Source organism: Lissotriton vulgaris, chromosome 4_1, assembly GCF_964263255.1.
Source record: "Lissotriton vulgaris chromosome 4_1, aLisVul1.2, whole genome shotgun sequence".
Lineage (NCBI taxonomy): Eukaryota > Metazoa > Chordata > Amphibia > Caudata > Salamandridae > Lissotriton > Lissotriton vulgaris.
In genome coordinates this window covers 1,866,040,335-1,866,066,565 of record NC_141691.1, presented here as the reverse complement: position 1 = coordinate 1,866,066,565, position 26,231 = coordinate 1,866,040,335, and the positions used below count along the sequence as shown (strand labels likewise).

The window sequence follows — 26,231 nt, the reverse complement described above, 5'->3', positions numbered from 1 at the left end:
TAGGAGCCTTGGGTCGATAATGTCAGTTGTATTACTCAGTCGGAAGAAAGACCGTACCACTCCACTTCAAGAAAAAAAAGGTCCACGCTTTCCTACGTCCCTTGGCATCTATAATGTTCGCATCAAACGGCAATAATAAGGAAGCAGCCAGTATTCTCAACAGCCTCACCACAGTCCGTCGGGGAACCGCTGTGTGCAGCAGTTCCCGATCTACGGCAATAGCTCAGCTGTGTCAACATGACACCGTCGGAAGCACTCCCCGGTCTCAATCAATCAATCCATTTATATCGCGCACTACTCACCCGGAAGGGTCTACTGCTCGAACAGCCAGGTTTTGAGCTGTTTCCTGAAGGCGAGGTGGTCCTGGGTCAGCCGCAGGTGGACGGGCAGGGAGTTCCATGTCTTAGCCGCTAGGTAGGAGAAGGATCTTCCTCCGGCGGTGGCTCTCTGGATGCGAGGCACGACGGCGAGGGCGAGGTTCGCCAATCGCAGCTGGCGGGTGGGCGTGTAGAAGGTCAGGCGGTCGTTGAGGTACCTAGGGCCCAGGTCGTGGAGGGATTTGTGTGCGTGGGTGAGGAGTCTGAACGTGATCCTCTTGTTGACAGGGAGCCAGTGTAGGTCTCTCGTGGCTCGAGATGTGGCTGCGTCCGGGGACGTCCAGGATGAGTCGGGCGGAGGCGTTCTGGATGCGCTGGAGTCTCTTCTGAAGCTTGGATGTTGTTCCGGCGTAGAGGGTGTTTCCATAGTCCAGTCTGCTGGTGATGAGGGCCTGGGTGACCGTCTTCCTTGTCTCGGTGGGAATCCATTGGAAGATCTTGTGGAGCATGCGGAGTGTGTGGAATTACAATGCAAAGCTCTCGCAACTACAATTTGTTCTCACAAATAAGGTACAATGACCGATAAGAATAAAAGCACAGAAGCAGATTCTTTAGTGTGTTTCTTCTTGTCACAGCAAGATGTAGGTTTTATTTTCTCCAGACTTGAGGAATGTCACAATCGCCGACACGTGTTTCGTCGTGTACGGTTGAGTCAACACGACTCTTCAGGGCTTAAAGTTCAACTCCAAATGTATGGGTTGAAATGAGTCTGGACCTTGTTGTTGCATTCACTATACTGTTAATTCAGAGTCAGAATTATCAATGGTATCGAGGCGATTGTGACATTCCTCAAGCTTTGCATTGTAATTTTGCTTAGTCTGTTGACTTTTCTGGACGGTTAAGGGTGTTTTCCGTCTGCTCTATACGCACTATACGGCAACATTTCTCTTCACACACTGTAACGTATAAACTTAGGCAGTGCGCCCTGGAGTTCTGAATCTCCTAAAAACCTCCTTCCGGTTTATGCGGAGTGTGTGGAAGCAAGATGAGGAGACGGCGTTGACTTGTCTGGTCATCGATAGGGAGGAGTCCAGGATGATGCCCAAGTTGTGTGCGTGGTCTGTTGGCTTGGGTGCGGCGCCAAGGGCTGGGGGCCACCAGGAGTCGTCCCATGCGGAGGGCGATGTTCCCAGGATGAGGACTTCTGTCTTGTCTGTGTTCAACTTTAGGCGGCTGCTGTTCATCCATTCGGCGACGTCTTTCATCCCTTCGTGAAGGCTCGCTTTGGCGGTGTCGTGTCTTTGGTGAGGGAGAGGATCAGCTGGGTGTCATCGGCGTAGGAAATGATGTTCAGGTTGTGATTGCGAGCGATGGCAGCTAGTGGTTTCATGTAGATGTTGAAGAGAGTGGGACTGAGCGATGATCCTTGCGGGACGCCGCAGATGACTTCGGTGACCAATCTGGGCCGTGTCGCAAATCACCTGGCCTTGGAGTGACAAATAGCAGCCAGCTCCAGTAAGCTCTATGCTTCAATAGTACCTCCGATGTGGTCGCAAGTCACAGCGCAGGGATGTATCAGTGGTATGGTGTCAAGCTACATTGGAGGTTGTACCACTACTGCCCGCAAGTGGTACTGAGGCGTGCCGTAGCCAAACCAAGGGCCTCCAGGGCTCGTTTGCGGAGCCGTTGCTATGTGTTAAGTGGATTCATGATCATGTATGATATTGTGCAACGTGAAGACGCTGCTGCTCAGTGGCTATTTCTTGTGCAGTTTCTCATCTCCCAGGCTCGGCCTGGTCTGTTATGCCTCAAAGGTGGTCCCAAAAGGTTCAGCGTAGGAGCCCCTCTTCTTAAACTCCCCACGCACTTCTCAGCCGCTTTTATTCTGGTACAAGTTCCTGTCGCGTAACATCCGCTTGCTAAGTGCCACGAAGTGACCCTGTGCGCGCGATTTAGGCTTCTCCAGTCACTATCTTGAGACGTCCAATCGTCTCTTCCGCTGCGCACCGGAGTTGTGTCCCACACGGCCCCCAACCTCTGTTGCCAGCCGTGTAGGCAGAGCACTGCAGCTGTCACCTTCCGCTTCAGTCTGGCTCTCGCCCATAGCCAGAATCGCACCCGAACACCAGCGCTCTGTGGGCGGCGCAGCTGTGATCCGCGCCGTGCCCCGGTAGGCCCACGTAGGTCGCCACCATTTTAGCTTGGCCTGTGCAGCGGGGGCGGGGGTTGTATTTCCCGCTTTCACTCTCCGGTGCCTCCACTGTATTCCTCACGTCGTTAAACAGAGCCACAACCCAGCGCATCTTATATTCAGCGCGCCTCACCGCAGTGTCATCGGCCCTTACGTCTAGTACGGCACTCCGCAGCTGTCTGTTGTACAGGAGCTCCGCCGGGTATCACAGGTGATTCCAGCACCAATTAGTTCTGCCCCGATGCCTTACGACCTGCCACACCAACGATTGTTAGGGACGACCCTGGTGACCCTTTTCCTGAGGCCTGCACGCCTCGTGGGACGCCGTGGCGTTGCGTAGGTCACGGCCCCCAGCAGCTCGCTCAGTCAGGCTCCGGCGTCACTCCCGGCCAAACACTCCGCCGCCTCTAACTCCGGCCTGCCAGGTCGGAGATTTCCCAAACTTTCAACGAGGTCGCATCGAGGAGTCCTCTACACTCGTGCCTGATTTTGTTAGGGTTTGGAGTTGATGAAAAAGGATAAATGTAGGATTTCCTGTCCAGGCTGCAGGAGCCTCACACAAGTGCGGCCATTCTGCGTGTGCGCCCTCTAGCGCCCCCTCCCCTCCCCCTCAGATGGACAAGTTACTTACCTACGGTAACGACTTATCTGGTAGAGACCTGATCTAACCGTAGATTCCTTACCGACCTACCCACCCGCCGCACACTGTGGAATTGCTTTTAGTGTCCGGGATGTTCCCCTTCAGGGTCCTGGCTGTTTTATTTTTGTTTATAAACACAACATGGCCAGTCACTTCATGGCTCTGCGCTCTAGCGTGGAAAGTCGTGAAAAGTGCTGACGTCAGCGTGCCGGAGAGACAGTTATATTGATGACACAGACTTGACGATTAACACGATGCCAATGTCATTCTGGGTCGCCAGATGCCACTTATCGGTGCTCAGAGGTACTGTAATATGGTTAATGCTTTATACTTGAATCGCAAGTGCATCAATGGAATGTCAGTGAAAAAAGTGATGCAAAAGTGCATGAAAAATTGCAATAAGAGACAATTTTCTTACATTGTGCTGCAAAATTTCCTGATCCATGCCGCAATATCCTGGGTTGTCAGTTTAATGGACCGCTCTACAGTACCAATAGAGTTCCACTCTAAATACTCGTGAATAAAGTTAAAATGATAAAACATGGTTTGCGTGTAACTGATCACTCTTGCACCCTTAAATGTAAAGACTTCCCAGGAGAATTGAGATTTTGCAGGTTCACATGCCCAGTGTAGCTCTGCTTGCAATAGCCTTGTGCAGCACTGTTTCAAATTCTTATTCCAGGACCGAAGTCAACGCGCCCTCCGAAACAGTTCTTTAGATGGAGATACAAAAGTTCAGTATGGCATCCACAATCTATGAATTATGCCCAGCTGATTAAATCTAACCTTTGAGACAAAACTGGTCATGTAGGCAGTCCATGGCTACTCCTAACTTGTGCTCACTTGTGGGACAAAGGAAACGCTTACATATTCTAGCTGATTACAGTGCTGGTATACTAGCTAGTAAATGTGGGATGATAAGTGTACATTGGAATGACCTGCTTGTGAGGAAAGGTGCTGCCTTACACAATTATTTTTCTAGGTTCTATTTCCTGCAGTCATTCCCTTCTTTAAAAAATGGAATCTATCTTTAGCCTAAAATGAATAGGACAAATGCCAGTCAAAATGTCCAGTAGCCAGTCTCCTAATAGACTAATTGGTGCCTGTTCGACGCAATGCATCTGGAGTGGGACTTTTCTCAAAAGAACATTCCAATTGGCAGCTGAATTCCCCCCAACACCTGCATTTACTTTTTTAAAACTTTTTTTATATTGCAGGTGCAGGAATTGTTTGCCGATGATTACGGAGAAGTGTTTCATGTCCAGCCGCCCAGCGCAGTAGAAAGAAGGGCATTCTTTGAGGACTTAATTCTAAATCAAGCTGCTAAGCCCCCTTCATCAAGAAGAAAAGCAGGTAAGGGTTTCTATTTAAGTGTTTTTGCGGCCCCCAGTTCCTCCCCTTTCTTAAGTGCCAATAGCAAGTGGGGTATAATTCTATACTGCACTCATGAAACTTTCATCTGATGGATATTTCTAACCACTGATTCCTCACTTTAAGAATTTCAAGTTGTCAGACTAGATCTGGAGATTTTCAAGCAGTCTCTCTCACTTGGCAGTGTTGCTCCGCTGTAACCTTGTTCTGCTCCAGTAGTAATGAGTTGAGCTGCATATAGGTGTCGCCCTGCTTTCTGACATCAGTACATTTATTTCCACAGCCTTTAACTAGGGTCCGGTTCTTCACTCCCACCTAGTTGGTCTTCCTACAACTTTGAAAATCTTTCTACAGACCATGTGCTATGGCAAAATACCCCTTCTCACCACACCCACCTCCTTGAGGGCCTGCACTGAGTGCTGCTTGGGCAAAATGTTATTACAGAAGGGGCAGCAGACACTTTTGCATCCCCCTCAGTCACAAAGATAGCGCTGGCTCAACATGTGCTCTAGTGCTGATTTGAGAGCGTTCCCTCAATTTCATGGGGGCGTGGCCCCATACAAATGAGGATCCGATTTGCCTTTGCAGCGGGTATTGTCACTCACTGCGCACACTTGCAAGGGGATCTGTAATCACCCTTGCGTGTTGGCGGGTTGCCGCACAGCTGCCTCATGTTTCACCTGAATGCACAAGTTCGCAGCTGCCCTGGGGGCTGCGGATTCATTCTAATATGGTACACTTTCCTTGTTTGCACAGGGTGCACCTTTTGAAAGGTGCACAGTGGTGCAAACAATGGAAATACGTAGTAATCTTAATATAGCCCCATGTCCACCATTAGAAGAAAGTGCTTCTTTTGCAGTTGTGTGCAGAGCAGTAGGTATTTAATTTACACCGGACTGCTGTTGAAATAAATATGATCAACAAAGATTGTCCCTATGGGGGAGGTGTAGCCTTGGACTTCCACACCAATAGTTTCATAAACTCCTCTGCGAGTTATAGCTATGCGATGGGTGCATTTATTTTAGCAATGTCATTCCTATAGTACAGAAACGCTAAAGAAATGTATGACACAGTATTTATAGTTCTTGAAAAACAAGGTGCTCCTAACAGGTGACGGTGCAGTGAAAGTGACAGTAAATATGTGTGCTTTATAGAGGAATATATACATGTGACTGATTGGGACAATTTGTTGACATGAAAGGCACTCATGAGGTGACTGTCGAAAACCACACATTTTAAAAACTAGTCCACATATGTGGATGTCGACGCAATTTAGAACAGGGTCATCATCAGGACAAAGAACAGGAGACACCTAAAAGTAAAAAAATCCTGTATCAATTTGCGTAATTGTTATATAATCGCAAGCATGGTTATGATGAAAAAAATGAACCTTGCATACCAGAGGGTTCGGGTCAGAGACCCACAACCGAAGATTTAGCAATGTTTCATGGGGAAGCCTCAGAAAACTGCTTGACAGAAGCTGCAATGAAATAAGCGAAGTTCAAAAACAGGCAGCTTCTTAAACCCACATGTAGAGGGGGGTGTAAGGATCCTAAGGACTACCTGGTGATTGCTTCACCAATTTCTTGCAGAAAAGGCTAACAGACAATGTATTGCCACTTATCCGGATTAAAAGCTGTAAAAGAATGGATGCCTGTTAAGGTCTTGGCTCCAAAATGTGATAAGGATGTATGAGCGTGAACATCCACCTACTAAGTAAATTCGACCGTGTTGGAATCTGGGGGTCAATGAGTGTCCAGTGATATCACCTGCAAAAAAGAAAGGAAATATGAGGGAACACAGTGGACTTATCTAAAGGAGCATTCCAAGTTCTGATCTACTTGCGCCATAAATATATGTATTTTATGTCAGCGCACTCCGTTACTAAGCCACTGGAAGAGACTTCTACATGAGATGCTGAAATGAAAAATATAGTTAACTTTCATTTCCAACAAGCACCTCCATCCAAAAAAACAAAACATGTCTGGGGTATCACATAGTGGGCTTGCCCCCCATAAGTATGTCAATTCCAGGATAGTTATGTGGACAATGGGGCTTATTTGGATCTGAGCTCTCAATGAAGTAATTATGTTCAAGATTCTTCGCAGAAAGTGCCGAATGTAGCAGCAACAAATGGTAACAGGCACTGTTAGTAGTTAATTTGTGAGGGACTGCTGACTGCAAGTAACTTGCATGAAAAGGGGGAAGTGTAACTAATCTGTCCACTATGAAAGCTGCTCTATGCCGTTAGCTGTAAATAAGGGGCGAAAGTCAGAACCCCAAATGTACTTGCCTGCCCATTGAGAGTATTTCAAACACTGCGTTCCCTATCTAAAGAGAGACCTACTAGTTAGAACGTCTGTTACCTCGCGTGATGTCAAACTCCAGCGAACACACTTCACGTTCACCTCATCTAGGTTACCTCCTGGAACATGGACGTGCTGTAATAAGTGGATAAGGATAAAAAAATGTAAATGCCTTGCACTGTTGACGAGCTGGGAGCACAGACAGTTGCTGAGAAGACTTACTGAATTGCCTTTAGCTCACCAGCAGGGACAGTTCCCCTCACTGCAGCCGCAAAAAGGAGGAAGTGTGCTCCTTTTAAAACCTGCATGTATGCCATGCTGTGCACTTTAGTGCAGATGCCTGGAACGCCAACCTGCATTAGTGCTGGCTAAGGAAAAGCCTAGTCATCTATTTTTAGGTCTCGCCTGGGCAGCATATGCACTGCATGCGCTAGCTCTTCGAGACATGCTGTATCTAGAATGCGGGATTGAAGCACCTTCCATGCCCTTCATAAATGCCTGCTTTTGTTTGGTGAATATGCTTAAGGGTACCTCCTTCAGGAATTTTGTAAACTCCTTTGAGGACTGTCTGTTACATTAAGCGATACTCTGAGCACTTTTAAAGAAAGTTTTCCCGCCTTGTTAAAAGTAACGCCAAGCTTGTTTGTTTAATACCTGGGAACTTCCGAACAATCAGCAACACCTTCTACCAACCCCCCTCCCCCCCTGGGAATTCTGACTGGATTGAAAGTTGTAAATTGAAATAATGGTGGAGCAGAGTCACAAGCTATCTCTTCACTGCACAGATGGTCTGCCGACCCAGTGCTGCACTTGGAACTCTGCTCTGCCATTATTTCAATTTACGACTTTCAATCCAGTTGGCACTCTGAATCCCTTCTAGTCTCGCCAGAGTTTTAAAGTGCATCTGATACAAACTTTTGTTGCTTTCATCTGTGTGTGACCGGCGTGCTGTGACTTTAAATCTTGGCAGGACTGACCCAGCCTCATCGTTCTTAATTTAATTGATAGGGTAATAACACGTGTGAAAATGCTGCACGCACGCACTTTCATCACACCACACACATGCAACTCCCTGCTCCTTAATTTGTCTTAGCAAGTTAAATGTAATTAACACTTAGGGGCACGATGTGGAACCTGCTTGTGTGTTGCAGACTATTTCTTTTTTTGTTTCTTTTTAAATCCTGCTAATTATAAGCATAGCCTTGGCCTCTTATATACTTTCTTTCCTGATGCTATGGGAACTCATCCTGGTGTGAAAAGACTGCTTAACAAGTGCTAGGTTGCAATCCTTGTATAATAGAGCGCAGTGTGATAATCCCATGCAGTTTGTAGCGAAGGCAACACTGCATGTCTGAGGAAAGGCAAAGAGGGAATGGCGAGTGGTTTCACTATGGTCAGTATGAAGGCAGTTTCCAAATGCGGCGGCGCTTTTAGTGTACATTTTCGACTTGACACACCATTACCGTACTCTCAGACCTAGCCGGTTTTAGTTGTTTTTCGCAGTACTCGCTGCTCTTTCGTTTGCTTCAGCCGGTCTCCTTTCTTACCCCCCACAGACTCAATCATTCACTACTGGTTTACATGTCTGTATTCCACGTGGATGCAATCTAAAGTGCTCAAAAGCCTGATCTGGGGTAGTAAACGCTGTATAAGTGCAAGAGAATCAGCAAGAGCCCATTGTCAGTCCTCTCTGCAGCCAAAGTGCCAACAGCAGTCCAAGTGCAAATGCCAACAAGCTCCCAACAGAGAGGCATACTGCAAAAATTTATAGTGCTGTTTTACCATAAGAAAGCCCGGCCCAGCCTATCTCACCTCTCCTGACAAGCGTGTAAAGCAAGAATAATTTAACAGAAGGGAAATGGTTCAAGTGCTGTTCAGATGCTTTTAGGCTATATTGAGAAATGGGATGTTCAAGCTTAAGTTCATTAGGAATTGTAGAATTGGTTGATATTCCACATTGTCGCGTGTAGGAAAGTGCCCCTTTTTGAATGGTTACCCCCTACATTTTTTGCCTGGCACCTGAAGCACTTTGACTGAGTGTGCACTGGGTCCCTGTCAATCAGGTTCCCAGTCCCTGTGTTCTTTCCCAAAACTGTACCTTTGTTTCCACAGTTGGCACACCTCTGGCCCACCTCTGGCCCACATGCAAGTCCCTTGTAAAAGGTACCAGTGGTAGCAAGGGCATTGTAACCAGAGAGGGTCTCAAAGGGCTGCAGCATGTATTGTGCCACCCTCCGAGACCCCTCACCAAACACATACACACTGCCATTGCAGACTGTGTTTTGGTGCAGACAAAATCAAAAAGTCGACATGGCACACATCCCTGTGTGCTTTGCCAACAACCACTGCCTGTGGCATAGGTATGTCACCTCCCTAGCAGACCTTATAGCACTAAGGCAGGGTGCACTGTATCACGGGCGAGGGCAAAGCGGCATGGGCAGTATGCCCCTACAGTGTATGTCCATTCTTATACATTGTAAGTGCATTAAAGCCATATTGAGTAAATCAGCTGAGAGTTTGTCATTAGGAACTTCACTGCTCCATGATGGCTTTACTGAATGCTAAGAAGTTTGGTATCCACCTTCCTGGCACAATAAACTCATACTGGTGCCAGTGTTAGATTTATTGCAATATGCACTCAGAGGGCATATTATAAATGCCCCCTGAACTACCAATTCCCTCGTGTCCAGCTTACTGGTCTGCACCAGCCTGCCACACAGCCATGTTTCTGACCCCCCGGAGGTGGGAGCCCTTGTACTCTTGTGGGTCAGGGACACTGGGTGCTTGGGGGTGGAGGTGCTTCACACCACCCCTAGCAGAAATCGCATTCAGGGCCGTGAGCCACAAATGCTTCCTGCCCTTTTATATGCTAGCCAAGGTCTCTCCCGCTAGTTGAGATGCCCTCCCCTCTGCCCAAGCCCAATTTTTGACAGCTATGGTGCCAGTAATATTAGTAGTCAGGAGAGGTGTGTCCCCTCTGGCAGACCACTCCTAAGGTGCACTGGACAGAGGTGACCCCCTCCTTAGAAAATCTTCCATCTTGAATGGAAGGATTTTAGCTAATCTGTTTAGGGGATGCCCCCTACCCCAAGGGAGTCGACATACTTGGGGTGTATTCACCCTAAAAAGCAGTTAGCCCATTGGCTACCATCTGCCAGTACCTGTAACGTTCTTAAAGTCAGTATTTAGGAGCTCCCCTGAACCTTAATCCTCAGATTCCTACGACCTAAGAAGAAAAGGACGAAGACTGCTCTGTGCTGCAGAGCCGGGAGAAGACTACTGGTTTGGCACCAGCCCTACCAGCCTGTCTCCTGCTCAAAGACCCTGTGAGGACCACGGCTGTCCTTTGGCCAGCGACTTCCAGTACCCGAGGAAGACTACCCATGCTTTAACAAAGACCAGATCTGCTGGAGACGCGGCACTGACCAGAAGAATTCCACTAAAAGGACTCCGGATCCAGCTGGAACCGCTATCCTTGCCCACTCTGCACCGACACCCATAGCCCCAGTCTGAGTGGTTCACTTGTCCAGTGAAGTCTCCCCAGCAATCCTGACCTCAAACCCATCATTGGCTGACATCTCCTAAATTCCATGAAGACGCCTGCAACCTATTCTTGATGCTTCCCTATTCCCCCCCACCCCCCCTTCCCCTGACCGCAACTGGCTCCGGTAAAGAAAATCCTACCCCAAAGGGCACCAATGCATCCTTAGCCCCCTGACTTTGGGGAGCCTAGTTAAGGTGCCCAAGCCTCCTCCTGCATCCTAACTAACCTGTCCAGCCGGTGGTCACCTTCATCCAGCCTCCTGGTCCGAGCCTGCAGCCTCTTTGTGTGGCCGAGATTCACAATTGAAAAGCATTGGGCGCTATGAGAAAGTGGCTCTATATATATTGGACCAAAGTAAGGTACAGTATGTATAGAGACCACAACCCCCAGAGATATAACAGAGGTTAAAGTCAGGGCTGACCTTACTCTCCAAAGTGGTAGCTTGGTCGAGCAGTAAGACAGTACCAGAGGACCGTGTAAAGCATTTGTTGTACCCACTCAGTCAGCAAAAGATTTCACACACTGAAGGACTGCACTCCAGGCCATTTGTTTATATATCTAAAGATATAGTTGTTTTATTTTTAGAACCAACAGGTATCAAAATATATACTTTTCTCAATATGAGTGATTTCAGATAATTACTTTGCAGTAAGGTAATAAACTGTGTTTAGAATTGTGTTGCCCACTGCAACCACTGTACCTATTGTGTTTACAAAGTTTAACATTGAGCTCAAAGGGTTTTTCTACATAAATACAGTTGATTACTTTATAGATTACTTTTGTTACTCCAGGACTGGATCCTAGATTCGGTCCTGGAGTGTAAGCTGGAAACAGTTTAGTAAAAACGTTTTGGGTATTGCAATGATTTTTTTAAAGAATATAAAGGTATTTTAAAAGTTGACACTTAGAAACTTTCCAGTGAAAAAACTAGCAATGTTATCCTATGGAAGGAAATTTAAGTCCCCAGTAAAGTAGGTTCTCGTTACTTTTGTAATCCAGGACTGGACTCCTATGTTCAGTACTGGGGTCTCTACCTAAGACAAGTACGTATTTACAGTTCAGTAGTTGGTAGGATTTTTAAGGAATATTTGTAATTTTCAAAAGTAGATAAGAAATTTCAGAGAAAGTCAATGGTTTCCTATGGGAGAAAATTCAGGTTATGGGTAAGTACATTTCTAATTACTTTTGCGTTTCAGTACTGTGCTGAGAGGTACAGTACTGGCTCCCCTCCTGACTCCAGGTGAGTAATTTGAGATTCGTTACTCGGTTGATTTTATAGGAATATTTTAGAGTTTCAAAACTTAACACTTAGAAGATTTTTCAAGTCAAACCAGTCAGTTATCTAATGGCAGGAAAGTGAGTTATCGGTTTCCAGGTGAGTCCTCAACTGGTGAAGTTGAGGTTCTGGCCATAGACTCGGGGGTCTCCCAGGGTCGGGAAGGTACAGTAGTTACACCCTCAGCGGCACAGAGGCAGCCGGGTGCAGCCGGGTGCAGAGAGAGAAGGCCCAATGCAATCCAATGAAGAGTAGAGGGCCTTCGGTTGGTGGCTGCAAGCAAGCAGGCCACGCGGCTGTGGAAGCTGAGCTCCTGGTCACTTATTCAGGGCAAGTGGGGAAGTAGAGTAGGGTAGTAGTTGCACTCCCAGCGGCACTCTATTGGCGGGGTGCAGGGTGATTTTGAGCCGTCGGCGCTCAATGTTAGCGATTGGGAAAGTTAAAAAGTGAACAAAGGATGCAGGCTCGGGGACTGAGATTCTTCAGGTGCGACCACCACTTCGAGAGGTAAGTTGGGATCTTGGAGAAGAGGTAGGTACCCCAAAGGAAGGCACAGGGGACCGTGGTGTGCAGGGGTGTCTTGGCGTCGGGAAAGCTTACCCTCAGCTGGTCGCGGTTGGAGGGGTCCCTGGTTCTGAGGCTGCATTCGTCGTCTGGGTCATCGAGGAGGGTGTTTGGGCACTGGACTTCGGGTCCCAGTCACGGGAGAGACGTCCTCGTGGTCTTGGATCACTCTGGCACGGGCCGGGCTTGGCGGGTGCAGAGTGAGCTGGATTCGCGGTTCCTGGCTGGCACCAGGGGTACTGCTGTTGGAGCAGAGTCTCTGCTCAGGGGAAACCCAGTCTGTTAGAGGGTCAAGGCAGGCAGGTCCTCCGGGTTGTCCAACGTTGCTGTCCGCAGGAGTCATGGGGGTTAAGCAGGAGCAGGTTCCAGGATCGACAGGCCGGTAGGGCTGGGGCCAAGTCAGTTTGGTGTCGTCCTGATAGCAGCTGCACAGCGGGTCTTCTTCTTGATCTTTTCTTCATTTCTTATCTGGATCTGAGGAAGGAAGGTTCGGGGTGCCCCTAAATACTGAATTAGGGATGTTAAAGGTAGGGCAAGGGCAGGGACCAACAGGTCCCTGTCCTGGGGTGGGTACTCCCCCTAGCCTGCTCCTCTCATGTGTGAGGGGGGCAGGAGCCTAACTGTGATTGGGCAGGGCTCCCCATCCTCAAGATGGCCTGAGCCCGGGGTCCTGCTTCACCTCGCCTCTCCCACCTGAGGGGTGGAGTTGGCACAGTCTGGCACCCCCCCACCCCCCTTCCTTACGTAGGGTTTCCCGCCAGTCTTCCCGCCAAAGTGGGGGTCAGAACTGGTGGGGGCCATTTGCAGAGCAAGTGGTCTGGAGAAGCTCACAAGAGCGGCAGGCCTTTGAAGTTCCCCCTGCCCATCCTGGGGAAGAGACCTAGCACCTCGCCTAGGATGTGTATTGTTGCAGGCCTAGGAGAGTGGAGTGCTCTCCACCCAGGGGTCCAGCAACATGTCTGCGGTGTGGCAGCCTAGGCAGCCTCTCAGTCCAGACATGATTGTAGATTAGGATTTTAGGGGGCATTTCGAAGATGCTCTCTGGTGCATTTTACATTAAATCCCACACGGGCATCAGTGTGGATTTAATGTGCTGATAAGTTTGATACCAAACTTATCTGAAAGAAACAGGTTAGTGTTCGATTCCTTACCTTAGAATATCCCCAGGCGTCAGACTGGATCCGGAAAGTTTTAGTCAGCAGTACCCCTGCGCATCGCTAGGTGTTGTCTGCGGCTCCGCTGCCGTCGTTGGCGTCGTGATCACCGGGATGACGTCGTCCGAGTACTTGGACGCCGCCCTCGCGCGCTGATGTCAGTTCTTCTTTTTTCGCCCCAGCAAGCGCAGATCCGGGAAGAGCAATACTCCAGTCGATTTTTGACTAACTTTTTGATCTCTTTTTGGAGTCGACCCGCGACTCACGGTGCCGCTAGGGATGCCTGGTTTTAAACCTTGCGAGGAATGTCACCGCTTGATGTCTGTGACAGACCCCCACCGTCTGTGCCTTTATTGCCTCTGGGCCGACCATGATCAGTCTGGCCCAGACTGCCCGGCCTTGACCTCGAAGGTTAGAATGGAGCCACAATCACAAGGGACCGATCGCAGAGCCACAATCATCGCTGCTTGACGAGCCACCGCCACTCGTCGGGCTCCAAGTCCTCCGGTAAGTCTAGGCATTAGAAAAAGAAGTTGAAGCGGCGTCATCGCTCTTCCAACTCGGCCCCGGTGCTGTTAACTACTCCGGTCCCGACGCCGCAGGGCCCCGCAGGATCCAGGCTTGGATACGGGCCGTCGCCTGTCGACCTTACGACGACCCTGCTGGCGCCGTCCCAAAGGGTGTCTCTCCCGGCGCCATCTTCGGACGACGTTGACCCCGGGTCTGGTGTTGGACTGGAGCAGTTCGGCGCCGTCTAAGACGCCGATGGGTGAGGCCTTCACCTACGACCTGGCTCCATAATTTTTACCTGATTATCAGTATATGGTTGACTAGGAGGGGTCTGAGAACCCTCTGGCACTGCAGTGCCAGTTGAGTCAGGACTGGGCAGAACAGCTAACGGAGGCCAGTGGTCTGGACACTTCGCCCGACACTGGATTAGTCTCTCCTCCCTCCGTGGCTTCGGAGGAGAGGGCTGCTTACAGTGTGGTGTTGAACAGGGCGGCCAAGACCTTGGCTCTTGATCTCCCTGTCGCGGCCATGAGGACTAACTTCCTCACTGAGGTGCTCAAACCGCAGGCAAGCTCCTTGGAGCCTCTATTGCCGTTTAACGAAGCCCTCACTGACGTTCTGCTGGGCACCTGGTCCAAGCCCTCCACAGGCCTCCCTGTGGATCGGAACGTGGCCCGACGCCACCGCCCGGCTCCGGGAGACCCTAGCTTTCTGTCCGTGCACCCCACCCCGAGAGCCTGGTGATCCAGGCCTCTACGTCCCAGACCGCATTCCCGATTTCCTCCCCCGGATCGTGAATCCAAAAGGTATGATCAGTTTGGGTAGAAACTGTTCTCCTCTCGGAGTTTGGGGCTACGGTCTGTCAACAACGCCTGTCTTTTGGGCTGTTGCACCCACTCTCTGTGGGATACGGTTGTGGACGTGCTGCCAAAGTGTCCGGAGGAGGCCCGGACATGGCTCGCCCAAGCCCTGGCGGAAGGGCGGGATGCAGCACGGTACTCGGTTAGATGTGGACTTAAAACCAGAGACTCGCTGGGTAGAGCGATTGCAACGACGGTGGTGGTTCTCCTCCACGCCTGGCTGAGGTCCACCAACTTTTCGGGGGATGTCCAGGCCACGCTCATGGACATGCCTTTCGATGGCCGTCGCCTCTTTGGCAACAAAGCGGATAGTGCGCAGGAATGTTTCAAGGACTCAAGGGCTACGGCCAAGTCCTTGGGCCTAGGCCAACTCCAGCAAACTTCCGCTTTTCGCCCCTTTCGTGGCAAAGGTAGGGGCGCTCTCACTCGTCCAGCAAGCCACAGGCTGCAGAACCAGCCTCATCGCGGTCATGGACGTGGTTACCGCTGTGGCCGTACCGGGGGACAACTGCAATGTTAGTCCACATCTACTCCCGCAGCATCTGAGTCTAAGCCTCTCTAGTCCGGCTTTTCAGGCCCATTCAACGCCAGGGGGGGGCAGGGTTCGCCATCACCTCCTCCACTGGGGCACCATCATGTCGGACAGGTGGATGCTGTAAATCGTCCGAAGGCGCTACGCCCTTCCCTTCGAGGCGACCCCTCCAGCCATACCACCGCATGTCGGGGATCACTTGAAACTTCTGCAGGAGGAAGTTATGACCCTCTTGGCCAAGGGGGCCATCAAGCGTGTTCCTGGGCCAGAAGTAGGACGTGGTCGCTATTCCCACTACTTTCTGGTACCCAAGAAGGGCAATGGAGGCCTACGCCCTATCTTGGACCTATGGAGCATCAACAGCTTCCTCCGGAAGGAGAAGATCAAGATGCTGACTTTGGCCCAGGTCCTAGCTGCCCTGGACCCGGGAGACTGGATGGTAGCGTTGGACTTGCAGGACGCGTATTTCCACATCCCCGTCCTGCCGGCCCACCGGCGTTACCTGCGGTTCACGGTAGGCCACGAGCACTTTCAGTTTATCATGCTGGCCAATGTAGCCATGTAGTTTTAGGCTGCATTATTGGGCTTTGTTTTTCTCTTAAGTGTCTATGCAGGACTGCAGAAGAAGACCACTTAAGAGACTATTTCGATTGCTCCAGGGTCCCCGCACATGGGCGGGACTATTCACAAGATTGACTATAACAGCGATACCCCTACTAGAGAACTGGAGTTACAGGTAAGACACTACTCCTTCTTTTGTTTTGTTACCTGTAGGAAAATGGGTTTCTTTTGCAGTTGCCCCCGCACCACTCCTTGCCAGACCACCAATGTACCATTTCTTGGTGTGCTCTGGGTCCCCGCCAATCAGGCTCCCAGGGCCTGTGCTCTTTCCCCAAAACAAATCCAATTGGCCTCTCCGGCCACAGGTCCGCCCCTGGCAAATGGCACCATAGGTACCCGGGGCACTGTGCCCAGGGTAGACCTCCAAGGGCTGCAGCACCCATTGTGCCAACCTTCGAGACCCTGCACCCTTACGAATGTTTGCACGCTCTCCGATTTTATTTACATATAATCAAAGCCAATATTTAATAAAGCTGCGGAAGTCTAGTATCCCGGTTCCATTAATTTCACCGGTATACCAGATCTCCACCATGAAATTGCTGAATTGGAACTCCCCTCTAGAAGGATTTTGTGTTCAGTGCATCAATATATCTTGATCTGTTCAGTCTTTAATCTAGGCCATGATGGTTCTTTTTGAGAAAATGGGTTATTAATGCAATGTGTTCCCAATAGTATTGCAGGCACTTGAAGTTTTACCTGTTGCGCCCATGCCGGCTCCCCGGCCTTTGACAACGGAGGAGATCAGAAGACTAGAGTCAGAAGAGGAGGGAACATTGCGAGAACTTCGTCTTTTTTTAAGAGATGTCACGCACAGGCTTGCTATTGATAAACGTTTCAGAGCGTTTACCAAACCTGTTGATCCAGAAGAGGTAAGCATGTTTGTTCCTAGTACATGCCACATGGTTGAAAGCCTGGCCTTTTGTTTAAATCTGCATATGAAAACCGTATTTCTAATTAAATCGACAAACTGTCCATAAGCATTGTATGATAGTATAGATTGACATACTCTTTGTGATTTATTCGTATCCATGTTTGACCTGTAGGTCCCAGATTATGGAATGGTAATTGCTCAGCCCATGGACCTTTCCACAGTAATCAGCAAAATCGACCTGCACAAGTATAACACTGTAAAAGACTACCTAAAGGATATCGACCTGATCTGCAGCAATGCATTGGAATACAATCCTGACAAAAACCCAGCAGGTAAAACCTAGGGTTTCTTTAGTTGAAGTCTGTTCTACTTCCATGCAACAGAAATTTCACCAGTATGGTTTTTCTTTAGCTCTGTTTGGGAGCATGAAAACCTCATAATCATACCTTTATAGATTTGTATTTCAGAACATATTTTAGACCATGTAGTTAAAAATTATATAAATGTCTACAAAAAGCAGTAGTTTTGAGCCTATTCAAAATCGGCTTTGCGTGTGTGTTTTGAAATAACATTGGTACTATTTGAAACCTTTGAAAATAAACTATTTGAAAACCTCACTAGATGCTCTTTATTGAAATGAAAAAAAGTTTAAAATGATGCATTTATGTCAAATCTTCACCTTGTGTGGACTTGGATGGTTACAATTTGACTTCCAGAAAGTGCTCATTATTCATAGCCACACAAATAACATGATTTGTTTAATCACTGTGTCTTAAAACCACCTTTTAGTAGGCTAATTTCCCCCAATCAACATAAAGGGGTTTTTAGTCAATGGATTAGGTAAGATATCGCCACCAGGAATATTCTGCTGTGAAATGTAGAATTTCATATTGACCCTGTATCTCCAAAATGCGCCCTTGGGAAATAGAGCATGAACTGTTCTACCAATTATTTTCATCAACAAGATAGTCAAGTTAGGCCCTTAATTGACTCTGGGCTCCTGAGTATCCTTGAACATCACAGGTGACTTGTTCAAAGTAATGCTTTGGGAGGTGTATCCTATCAGCCATAGTTTGACTCACTCAATGCAACATACACTCCAAACAATACCACTCAGTGCCACATAATTACACACCACATAATTACACTCTACTTAATGCAACACACACTCCACACAATACCACTCAGTGCCACATAATTATGTTACATCATTACCCTGCACTCAATGCAACATACACTCCAAACAATACCACTCAGTGCCACATAATTACACTCCACACAATTACACTCCACTAAATACAGCATACACTCCTCATAATACCACTCAGTGCCTCATTACACGCAACATAATTACACTCTACTCAATGCAACATAAATACACTCCACATAATACCACAGTGCCACATAATTATATGCTATATAATTACACTGCACTCAATGCAACATACACTCCAAATAATACCACTCAGTGCCACATAATTACACGCCACACAATCACACTCTACTGAATACAACATAACCTCCCCATAATACCACTCAGTGCCACATAATTATATGCAACATAATTACACTGCACTCAATGCAATATACACACCAAATACCACTCAGTGCCAGATAATTACACACCACATAATTACACTGCACTCAATGCAACATACACTCCAAATACCACTCAGTGCCACATAATTATACACCACAAAATTACTCTACTGAATACAACATACACTCCCCATATTCCCACTCAGTGCTACATAATTACATGCCACATACTTACTCTATACTCAATGCAACATAAAGGCACTATATCTGTGTATCGCCCTCACTCTGTCTATCTATCGCACTCACTGTATCACCATCACTCTATCGATCGCCCTCACTCTGTCTATCTATCACCCTCCCTCTATCTATCACCCTCCCTCTATCTATCACCCTCCCTCTATCTATCACCCTCCCTCTATCTATCACCCTCCCTCTATCTATCACCCTCCCTCTATCTATCGCACCCACTCTTATCTATCGATCGCACACTATCTATCTATTGCATCACTCGGCACCACCACAGCATCACTCAGGGGCACCACAACATCACTATGCTCTACCACAGCATCACTGAACGCCACAGCATTACTCAACGCCACAGCATTGCTCGTAGCCACCATATCACTCAGCGCTACCACAGCATCAATCTGTGCAACCATTCAACAACAACTGGTTCAAATATGTTCGCTCCATGTTTCAAGCTTTATTACAAATGTCACAAAAAGAGGTTAATATTTCACTTCTGTTCTTGGATTTTCTTCACAATAAAATACAATGAACATAATCTTCACAAAAGTTATTTACAAAAGCTATTGCCATTATAAATTACAATAACTTTTAGTTAAGTCTTAATGATTAAAAAAATTAAAAGCCATTGTTATTTGTAATATCATTACATCTAAGTCGCGTAAATACAACACATATTGCATTACAAATGCAATAGGTGTCACATTTGTGAAAGTTAAGACTATGGGCATTGTAAATGCCAAAGCTATTAATTTCGCTTTTTTCAAAACAAACACATACATAAAAAAATTGTCATTTACAGTACCAATAGCTCAAACTTTCCTAATGCGAGACCTATTGCATTGCAAATGCTTGTTTTGAGTTCACTCTGACACCGTTTAGAATTAAGTCTATATAACTGTCAGCAGCCCTTCTGGTTTCTGGCATTTTTTACCAAATTATTTTTTTCATATCCATTTTATATTGTAGTTTATTTTAAAGCACTTTTCCAAATGCAATGTTCTTTGTAGTAAGCCGCCTATGTGAAGGCCCTCTGGGTAATTGCCCCTTGAGGCCACCAAAGCCTTACAGCACTTTTAAGGTCAGTCGCTACATTTAATTTTGCACTTGAGTTTTCTTTTCTGATTTCATTTGTATAGTTTTAGCATTTTGTAAACTATTAGAGGCAATGAAACTAACTTTTGAGAATTTGGAAAATAAGGGACACATTCTATTCACTCATAGATCGACAAATCCGACACCGAGCATGTACCATGAGGGATGTTGCATATGCGATCATGAAAGATGAGTTGGATGAAGATTTCGAAAAAGTGTGCGAAGAAATTCTGGAGTCCCGAAAAAAGAGGGGTATGTACATTTGAAAGTTTGTATGTTAAGTGATTGCCCAAAAGTTAGCATGAGCACAATTTCAAAAGTTTTATGTTGCAATTTTGTGCCGGGGTTGTCCCAATGAGACCAGGACTTCAAACTGATCAATAGGGAAACCAAGTAATTTTTAATAAAGTAGCAGTTTAGAAATTGAGAGAACCAGGTTTCTATCTCCTCAGGATATATATTTATACAGATTTTAAAAAATCCACAACATACTAATGTACTGAACTCCTTGGAGTGCTTCTATTGATTTTTCTACCTGGGTACAACCTGATTTACTGGGACACTTTTATTTCTGTTTAGGACTTGAGAGAGAGCTTTTTGTCTTTAGAACCAACAACTAACCAACAATGCAAGCTCTCCATTAGCCAACTGTTTCATCTGTTGTACCGTAATTGTGAGAATCTTTCTTTCTATTTACATTGTTTTAACTGAATGAGAGCTGATTTTTTTCTTCTAGATATTTTAACCTGTCTGTCCATGTGACAACTATTTATTTTGTACACTTCATTTAGTATTCTATGCTGTTAACTGGTAGAATTCTGGCTGGTTGTCATAGGTCTTGAAGTATGCTTCTATCTCCAAAGCGAATTCTTTTCTAAGGTCTGAGTCCCTGAGCAGACCTGTATCTAACCCCCACCATCTGTTATGGCTGGGTATTTCCCGGTCTCTCATGTAAGCTCTACATGTGTATGATGCAATAGGGTGATATGTGGGATGGCTGGGTTTGTAATAGAGCTTAGAAGTGAGACCGAAACCAGCAGAGTTAATGCAAAAATAGGAGATGTGTAAAGTAATACCCAAAACACAGTGCCCCTCAACTTCACCCGATAGCATGTTCGTTACATTGTGTAAGATTAGTTTGTTGCCTGTATTAGGCGTGTAGGTATTGATAAAGGTATAGGAGTGGCACACCATATTAGTTGAAGTTTTACACAATGTCTCTATCCGTCTCTCCTGACCTTTACACCTTGCCTACTGAGAGAGGCCGTTCTGGCCGTTTAGTGCAAGCCGCAGCCCAATATAGATGTTGGTCATTTCTATGTTTAAAGAAAAAAGTGTCCTGGTGTAGTTGGCGAATCTCTTGGTCCAAAGCAATATTTGGGTCCTGTCGCAGGTGATAGTACCATACTTGTTTTTTTTTTTGCATGGCGACGTAATGTGTTTTACATTGAGCCAGAGTACTAAGGTTGGCTTTGTTTTCTGGATCTTGTGATGCAGCGAGCCTACCAATCATTTTCCACTTCTCAGGGCCACCTGTGTGGCCCAACTCCTCCCTTGAACAGTTATGCATGTTGTCATGTGATCAGCTCCCCAGTGCTCATCAGATTAGCATGGTTGTCTTCCTACGTTTTTGTTGCTTAGGAATGGACCATGTTCTTCAGGTGTATTAAGTGGTTAATCTTTAGATTCTTTGGTGTCTTCTCTGGTTGGTCTCTTTGGTCATCTGATTCACTGTATTTTGAACCATGCTGGTCAAAGTTGTTTTTTCCTCCTTCCTGCTGCCATATTTGGGACTATGTCCTTTGAGGTGGACCCTCCAGCTATGCCACCGCAGTACCACCGCGTGTCGGGGGATCACTTGCAACTTCTGCAAGAGGAAGATACGGCCCTCTTGGCCAAGGAGGCCATTAAGCGCGTTGCTGGGCCAGAAGTGGGTTTGGTTGCTACTCTCACTACTTTCTGGTTCCCAAGATGGGCAAAGGGGGCCTACGCCCTTTCTTGGACCTGCGGAACGTCAACGGCTTCCTCCGGAAGGAGAAGTTAAAGATGCTGACACTGGCTCAGGTCTTAGCTGCCCTGGACCCGGGAGACTGGATGGTAGCGTTGGACTTGCAGGACGCTTATTTTCTCATCCCCGTCCAGCCGGCGTTACCTGTGGTTCACGGTAGGCCACAAGCACTTTCAGTTTACCGTGCTCCCCTTCGGACTTACCAGCGCCCCAGTGTTCACGAAAGTGATGGCGGTGGTCGCAATTCATCTTCGCAGGTTAGGCGTTTCAGTCTTCCCCTACCTCGACGACTGGTTGAAGGCGGGCTCGCCCCAGACAGTAGTCGGCCACCTCCAGACTATGACCGACCTGCTGGGGTTCTCCATCAATGTACCTACAGACCTGCTTTTAAAATCAGAGGAAGTGGAATGTTCTGTGTCCCTCTCAGAAGCTCCTCTTCATAGGAGCGGTTCTAGACTTGGCGCAGTTTCGGGTTTATCCTCCCGAACAGCGGGTTCGGGATATTCAGCCTCTGATTCCGATCTTTTAGCCGTTATCCCGTATCTCGGTCAGGTTGACCCTGCGGCTTCGGGGTCTGATGGCCTCCTGCGTCCTTCTGGTGCATCACGCCAGGTGGCGGATGTGGGCTTTGCAGTGGGCCCAGCATCAGGGCAACTTGTCCGACATGTCTTGATCTTGGAGGGCACAGCAAGACAGTTGCAGTGGTGGCTCACGGACCGTGATTGGGTCAGCGGCAGATCCTTCTCCCTACCCCAACCGGAGCACGTAGTTGTGACGGGCGCGTCCCTCCAGGGCTGGGGGGGGGGGCACATGGGAGAGGCGGAGATCAGTCCTCTGGTCTCCGGCGGAGTCCCGGCTCCACATCAACCTTCTGGAGCTGCGGGCGATCCGGCTTGAACTGAAGGCATTCCTCTCCTCTGTCCGGGGAAGTGTAGTGCAAGTGTTCATGGACGACAACACTGCCATGTGCTACGGCAACAAACAGGGCGGTGTTGTGGACCCTTTGCCGGGAGGCTCTGCGCCTCTGGCAGTGGCTGGAACATCAGGGCGTAGACCTGGTGGTTCAACACTTGGCAGGTTCCCTGAACGCCAGGGCGGACAAACTCAGCCGTCTGTGCATGATGGATCACGAATGGCGTCTGAACTCAGACGTGGCGCAAGGCCTCTTTCAGCAGTGGGGATTTACCTCTTTCAGGGCCCTAGTTTCTTGGCACCAGTGTTGGTTTTTATCATGGCTCTGCGTTTCTGGCGCAGAAAAGCTGTGTGTAAGAACGGACGTCAGCGCTCTAGGGCGGAGTCTAAGTACTCCGGCGACGGACGCGGAGCCACAGACTGCGCCTACCGATGCGCAAGGGTACTGCTACGCAAAAGTTTCCGGATCCAGCTTGACGCCTGGGGATATTCTAATGTAAGGAATCTAATACGAACTACTGTTTCTTACAGATATATCGTTACCGAAGGTAAGTAACTTGTGCTTCAGTTCTAATTGCACTTAAGGTATCTGTACTATGTGTAGTATTAAATTCTGCCTCTAGTTCTCTAATTCGCTTTTCAAAGTTTGACAGTTGAGTTTGGATATCCTTCAGAATTCCCACTGTTGTGCTTATGCAGATACCTCTCAAGGTTGCCTTAAATGCTTCCCATAGTGTGCCTGCACTTGTCACTGATAACTTATTAGTGGCAAAGTAATCATCTATTTCTGTGTGTATCGTTTCAGCATTTAGGGGGTCTAATAATTTAGCATTGAAGCGCCATAAAAAAGGTGGTTGCACGTATGAGGGGGTCTGTATAGTTAGTAAGACTGGCTGGCGGTCCAACAGTGTTTCCGGCATATGTATAACCGATTGTGTCCATGTGCATGCTTGTTCCGTTAGGTGCCAGTAGTAAATTCTGGACCAGCTATTATGGACAGTTGAGGAGTGGGTGCTATCTTGCTCATCAAGATTACATATTCGCCATACATCTTGTAATTTAAACTCAGTCTTACCCTGTTGAAAGACAGTGGCTGCTCTTTGGTGCTGTTTAGATGTACCCTGTGATCTATCACATGCGTTGTCTAGCGCGACATTCATATCGCCACCCCAAAAAAAACTTCTATATTCTTGAAATTCCCGCAGTATGGCATGTATTTTCGTGAAAAAATAGGGGTCATCTATATTTGGACCATATGTATAAATAAGCCCTACTTTGGTGCCCCACAGCATGCCTACAATGATTACATATCGTCCCTGCAAGTCTGTGTATATATGTTCCGTTATAAACTGGGTGCCCTTCCTCCAGTGTCATTGCACCTCTTGCGTACGCAGAGTAGGAAAGACAAGCCCCCAGTTCCGTCCATCTTTTCCCAAACTCCTCCGTTTTGTGTTGGAGTAAGTGCATCTCCTGGATCATAGCTATGTCCATGTTATGTCATTCAAATAAGCAAAAATGTGTCTAATTTTTCCTGGATTGTTTACTACTCTCACAGGATAGTAGTGTCAAAGGCTTAGGCGCAGTATTATCAGTCATTTTCATACCACCAAGAACATGGAGATACAGCCGCGCCTGTGATGCGCAGCAGAATTGATGACGTGTCTATATGTGAGGTGTATCACCTGTTTGATGGCTCGGTAACATGGTTGTATTGTATACGCCGTTCATTCCCACCACCCCGCCCACCCACTACGTCATCCCAACAATGACGGAGACAGTTCCCTTCATCAAAAAAAACTCCTCCCTCCCCCTTATCCCCATTCAACCCTACAAATAAAGGAAAGAATAAACAGTTAACTAGGTTGTGAAATACACAGGGAGGCGGAAGCTGCCAGCTGAAAACCCTAAGGGCTATTGTCCGTTAGGGGGTTACGATGATAATATGTAGCGCAAATTCCCACTTTATTGACCTTCTAAAATCTTGTGGTCAGGGTATGATTATTATAGGCTGGATCGATTTGTACTCATTCGGAATCATTTTCAGATATTCTGTCAAACATAACCTTGACGCATCATAATCACATCAGTCTGTAATACTTAACATCACTATGTTGCAGTTCCAATACATTTTGTACAGCAGATCGGGAGCTGTATCAGAGTTTTTTCAACGTAGAACCATAGTTATTCAACATCTGAGGTTCCCGCTTGCTCATCAGCCATATTTCTGAGTGATCTCCGACGTGGTGATGGAATCCCTTTCTGCTGTAGATATTTTTGTACATCACTCTGATCATTATATATTGCTGTCTTGCCTCCATCAGATACTCTGTCTAGCTGGGTAGAGCATTACGTACTGTATGTTTTGATCTCTTAGTTTTTGTTTAACCGCTACAAATTTCTTCCTCGCCTCTTGCACCTATGGCATAAAGTCTGGGTAAATTGATATGTCCATGCCCTGGTGGTTTAGTTTCCTTAGTTCTCCGGCCTTGAGCAGTGCTACATCTGTGTCTGTAGTTCAGTATTTTCGCAATAATGGGTCGCGGTCTTGCTCCGGTCGGTGGCGCACGCGTGTATGATCTGTGAGCTCTTTCTAAAATGAAAACCTCAAAGAAAATATCCCTACCAAGTAGTGTGATGAGCAGTTGCTCTACATATTTCTCCATGGGTCCCGTGTTGGTCGTCTCAACTATTCCCATTAGGCGGATATTACTACAATGGGACCTCGCTTCAAGGTCCTCAGCTTTAACCATTAATGCATGTACATCTTTTTCCATCTTACTGGGTTTGGTTTCCATTTGGCGCTTTGGTGTCAGATATGCGCCGTTCTGCCATATCAAAGCACTCTGTGTGCCGATCAAGCGCTCAGACCTGCGATCAACCCGATAAGTTAAATTATCTATCTTACCATCAATATTGGATAATGTTGTTTGTATCGAGGTGAATATAGCCTGGAGACTGGCCCCCTGTGGCTGATGTCACTTGATATAATTCTTGAACGTTCCTCCATGGAAATACAAGGGATTTGCTGGGCTTTTTTTTTTTTGTAATAGTTTATCAGAGAAAAAAACATAATGAAGCACTTTTCCTTCATCAAAACCTTGCAAAAGTCTCGTGCAAAACAGTAAAATATGTCCAATTCCAACATGGTGCACTTCCACCCTTGACATCTCTTCCATTGCTTTGTACAGTTCATTATGATCTAGTCATGCGAATATTCCCTAATATTAATGAACATCAGTGACCATTAATGGCCCCAGGCAGTAAAGAACATTGTGGTTGTCCCCATGCATCAATGACCTAATGCAGGAAGGAGTATCAATGGCGCCAGCTATGTAATGATCTGTGGTCCCAGGTTGACATACGTTTTGTAATAGTTTATCCAGCTTTAATTGTAATTGCGTTTATATAGGGCTTACTACCCCTGATGAGGTGTCGAAGGGCTTTTTTGGCGAGTAGCATGCTACTCCGCAACCCATAAAGGTTTAGTGCTTAATTAGTATTTTGAAAATAGTAAAGTAATTTGAGTGGTGGATATGTTAGATTTGGATTGGGAAGGATAGTGGAGGGAAGAAAGATTTGAATTTATATAGCGCTTGCTGCCCCTAATAGGGGGTTCAAGTGTTTGTTTTTTTCTTCCGGCCAGCAGCACGCTACTCTGGAACCCATACAATGTT

The 26,231-nt window shown here is 47.2% G+C and overlaps 1 protein-coding gene across 1 annotated transcript in view; it reads left to right on the top strand.

The window, feature by feature from the left end:
* ATAD2 (ATPase family AAA domain containing 2) overlaps positions 1–26,231 on the top strand; it is a 315,004-nt gene that overhangs the window by 167,297 nt on the left and 121,476 nt on the right. Inside the window, exons 20-23 of the mRNA XM_086966184.1 lie at positions 4,366–4,501; positions 16,559–16,755; positions 16,930–17,089; positions 19,767–19,889. Of these exons, the coding sequence (XP_086822310.1) occupies positions 4,366–4,501; positions 16,559–16,755; positions 16,930–17,089; positions 19,767–19,889 (616 nt within the window). The remainder of the gene's footprint in view (positions 1–4,365; positions 4,502–16,558; positions 16,756–16,929; positions 17,090–19,766; positions 19,890–26,231) is intronic.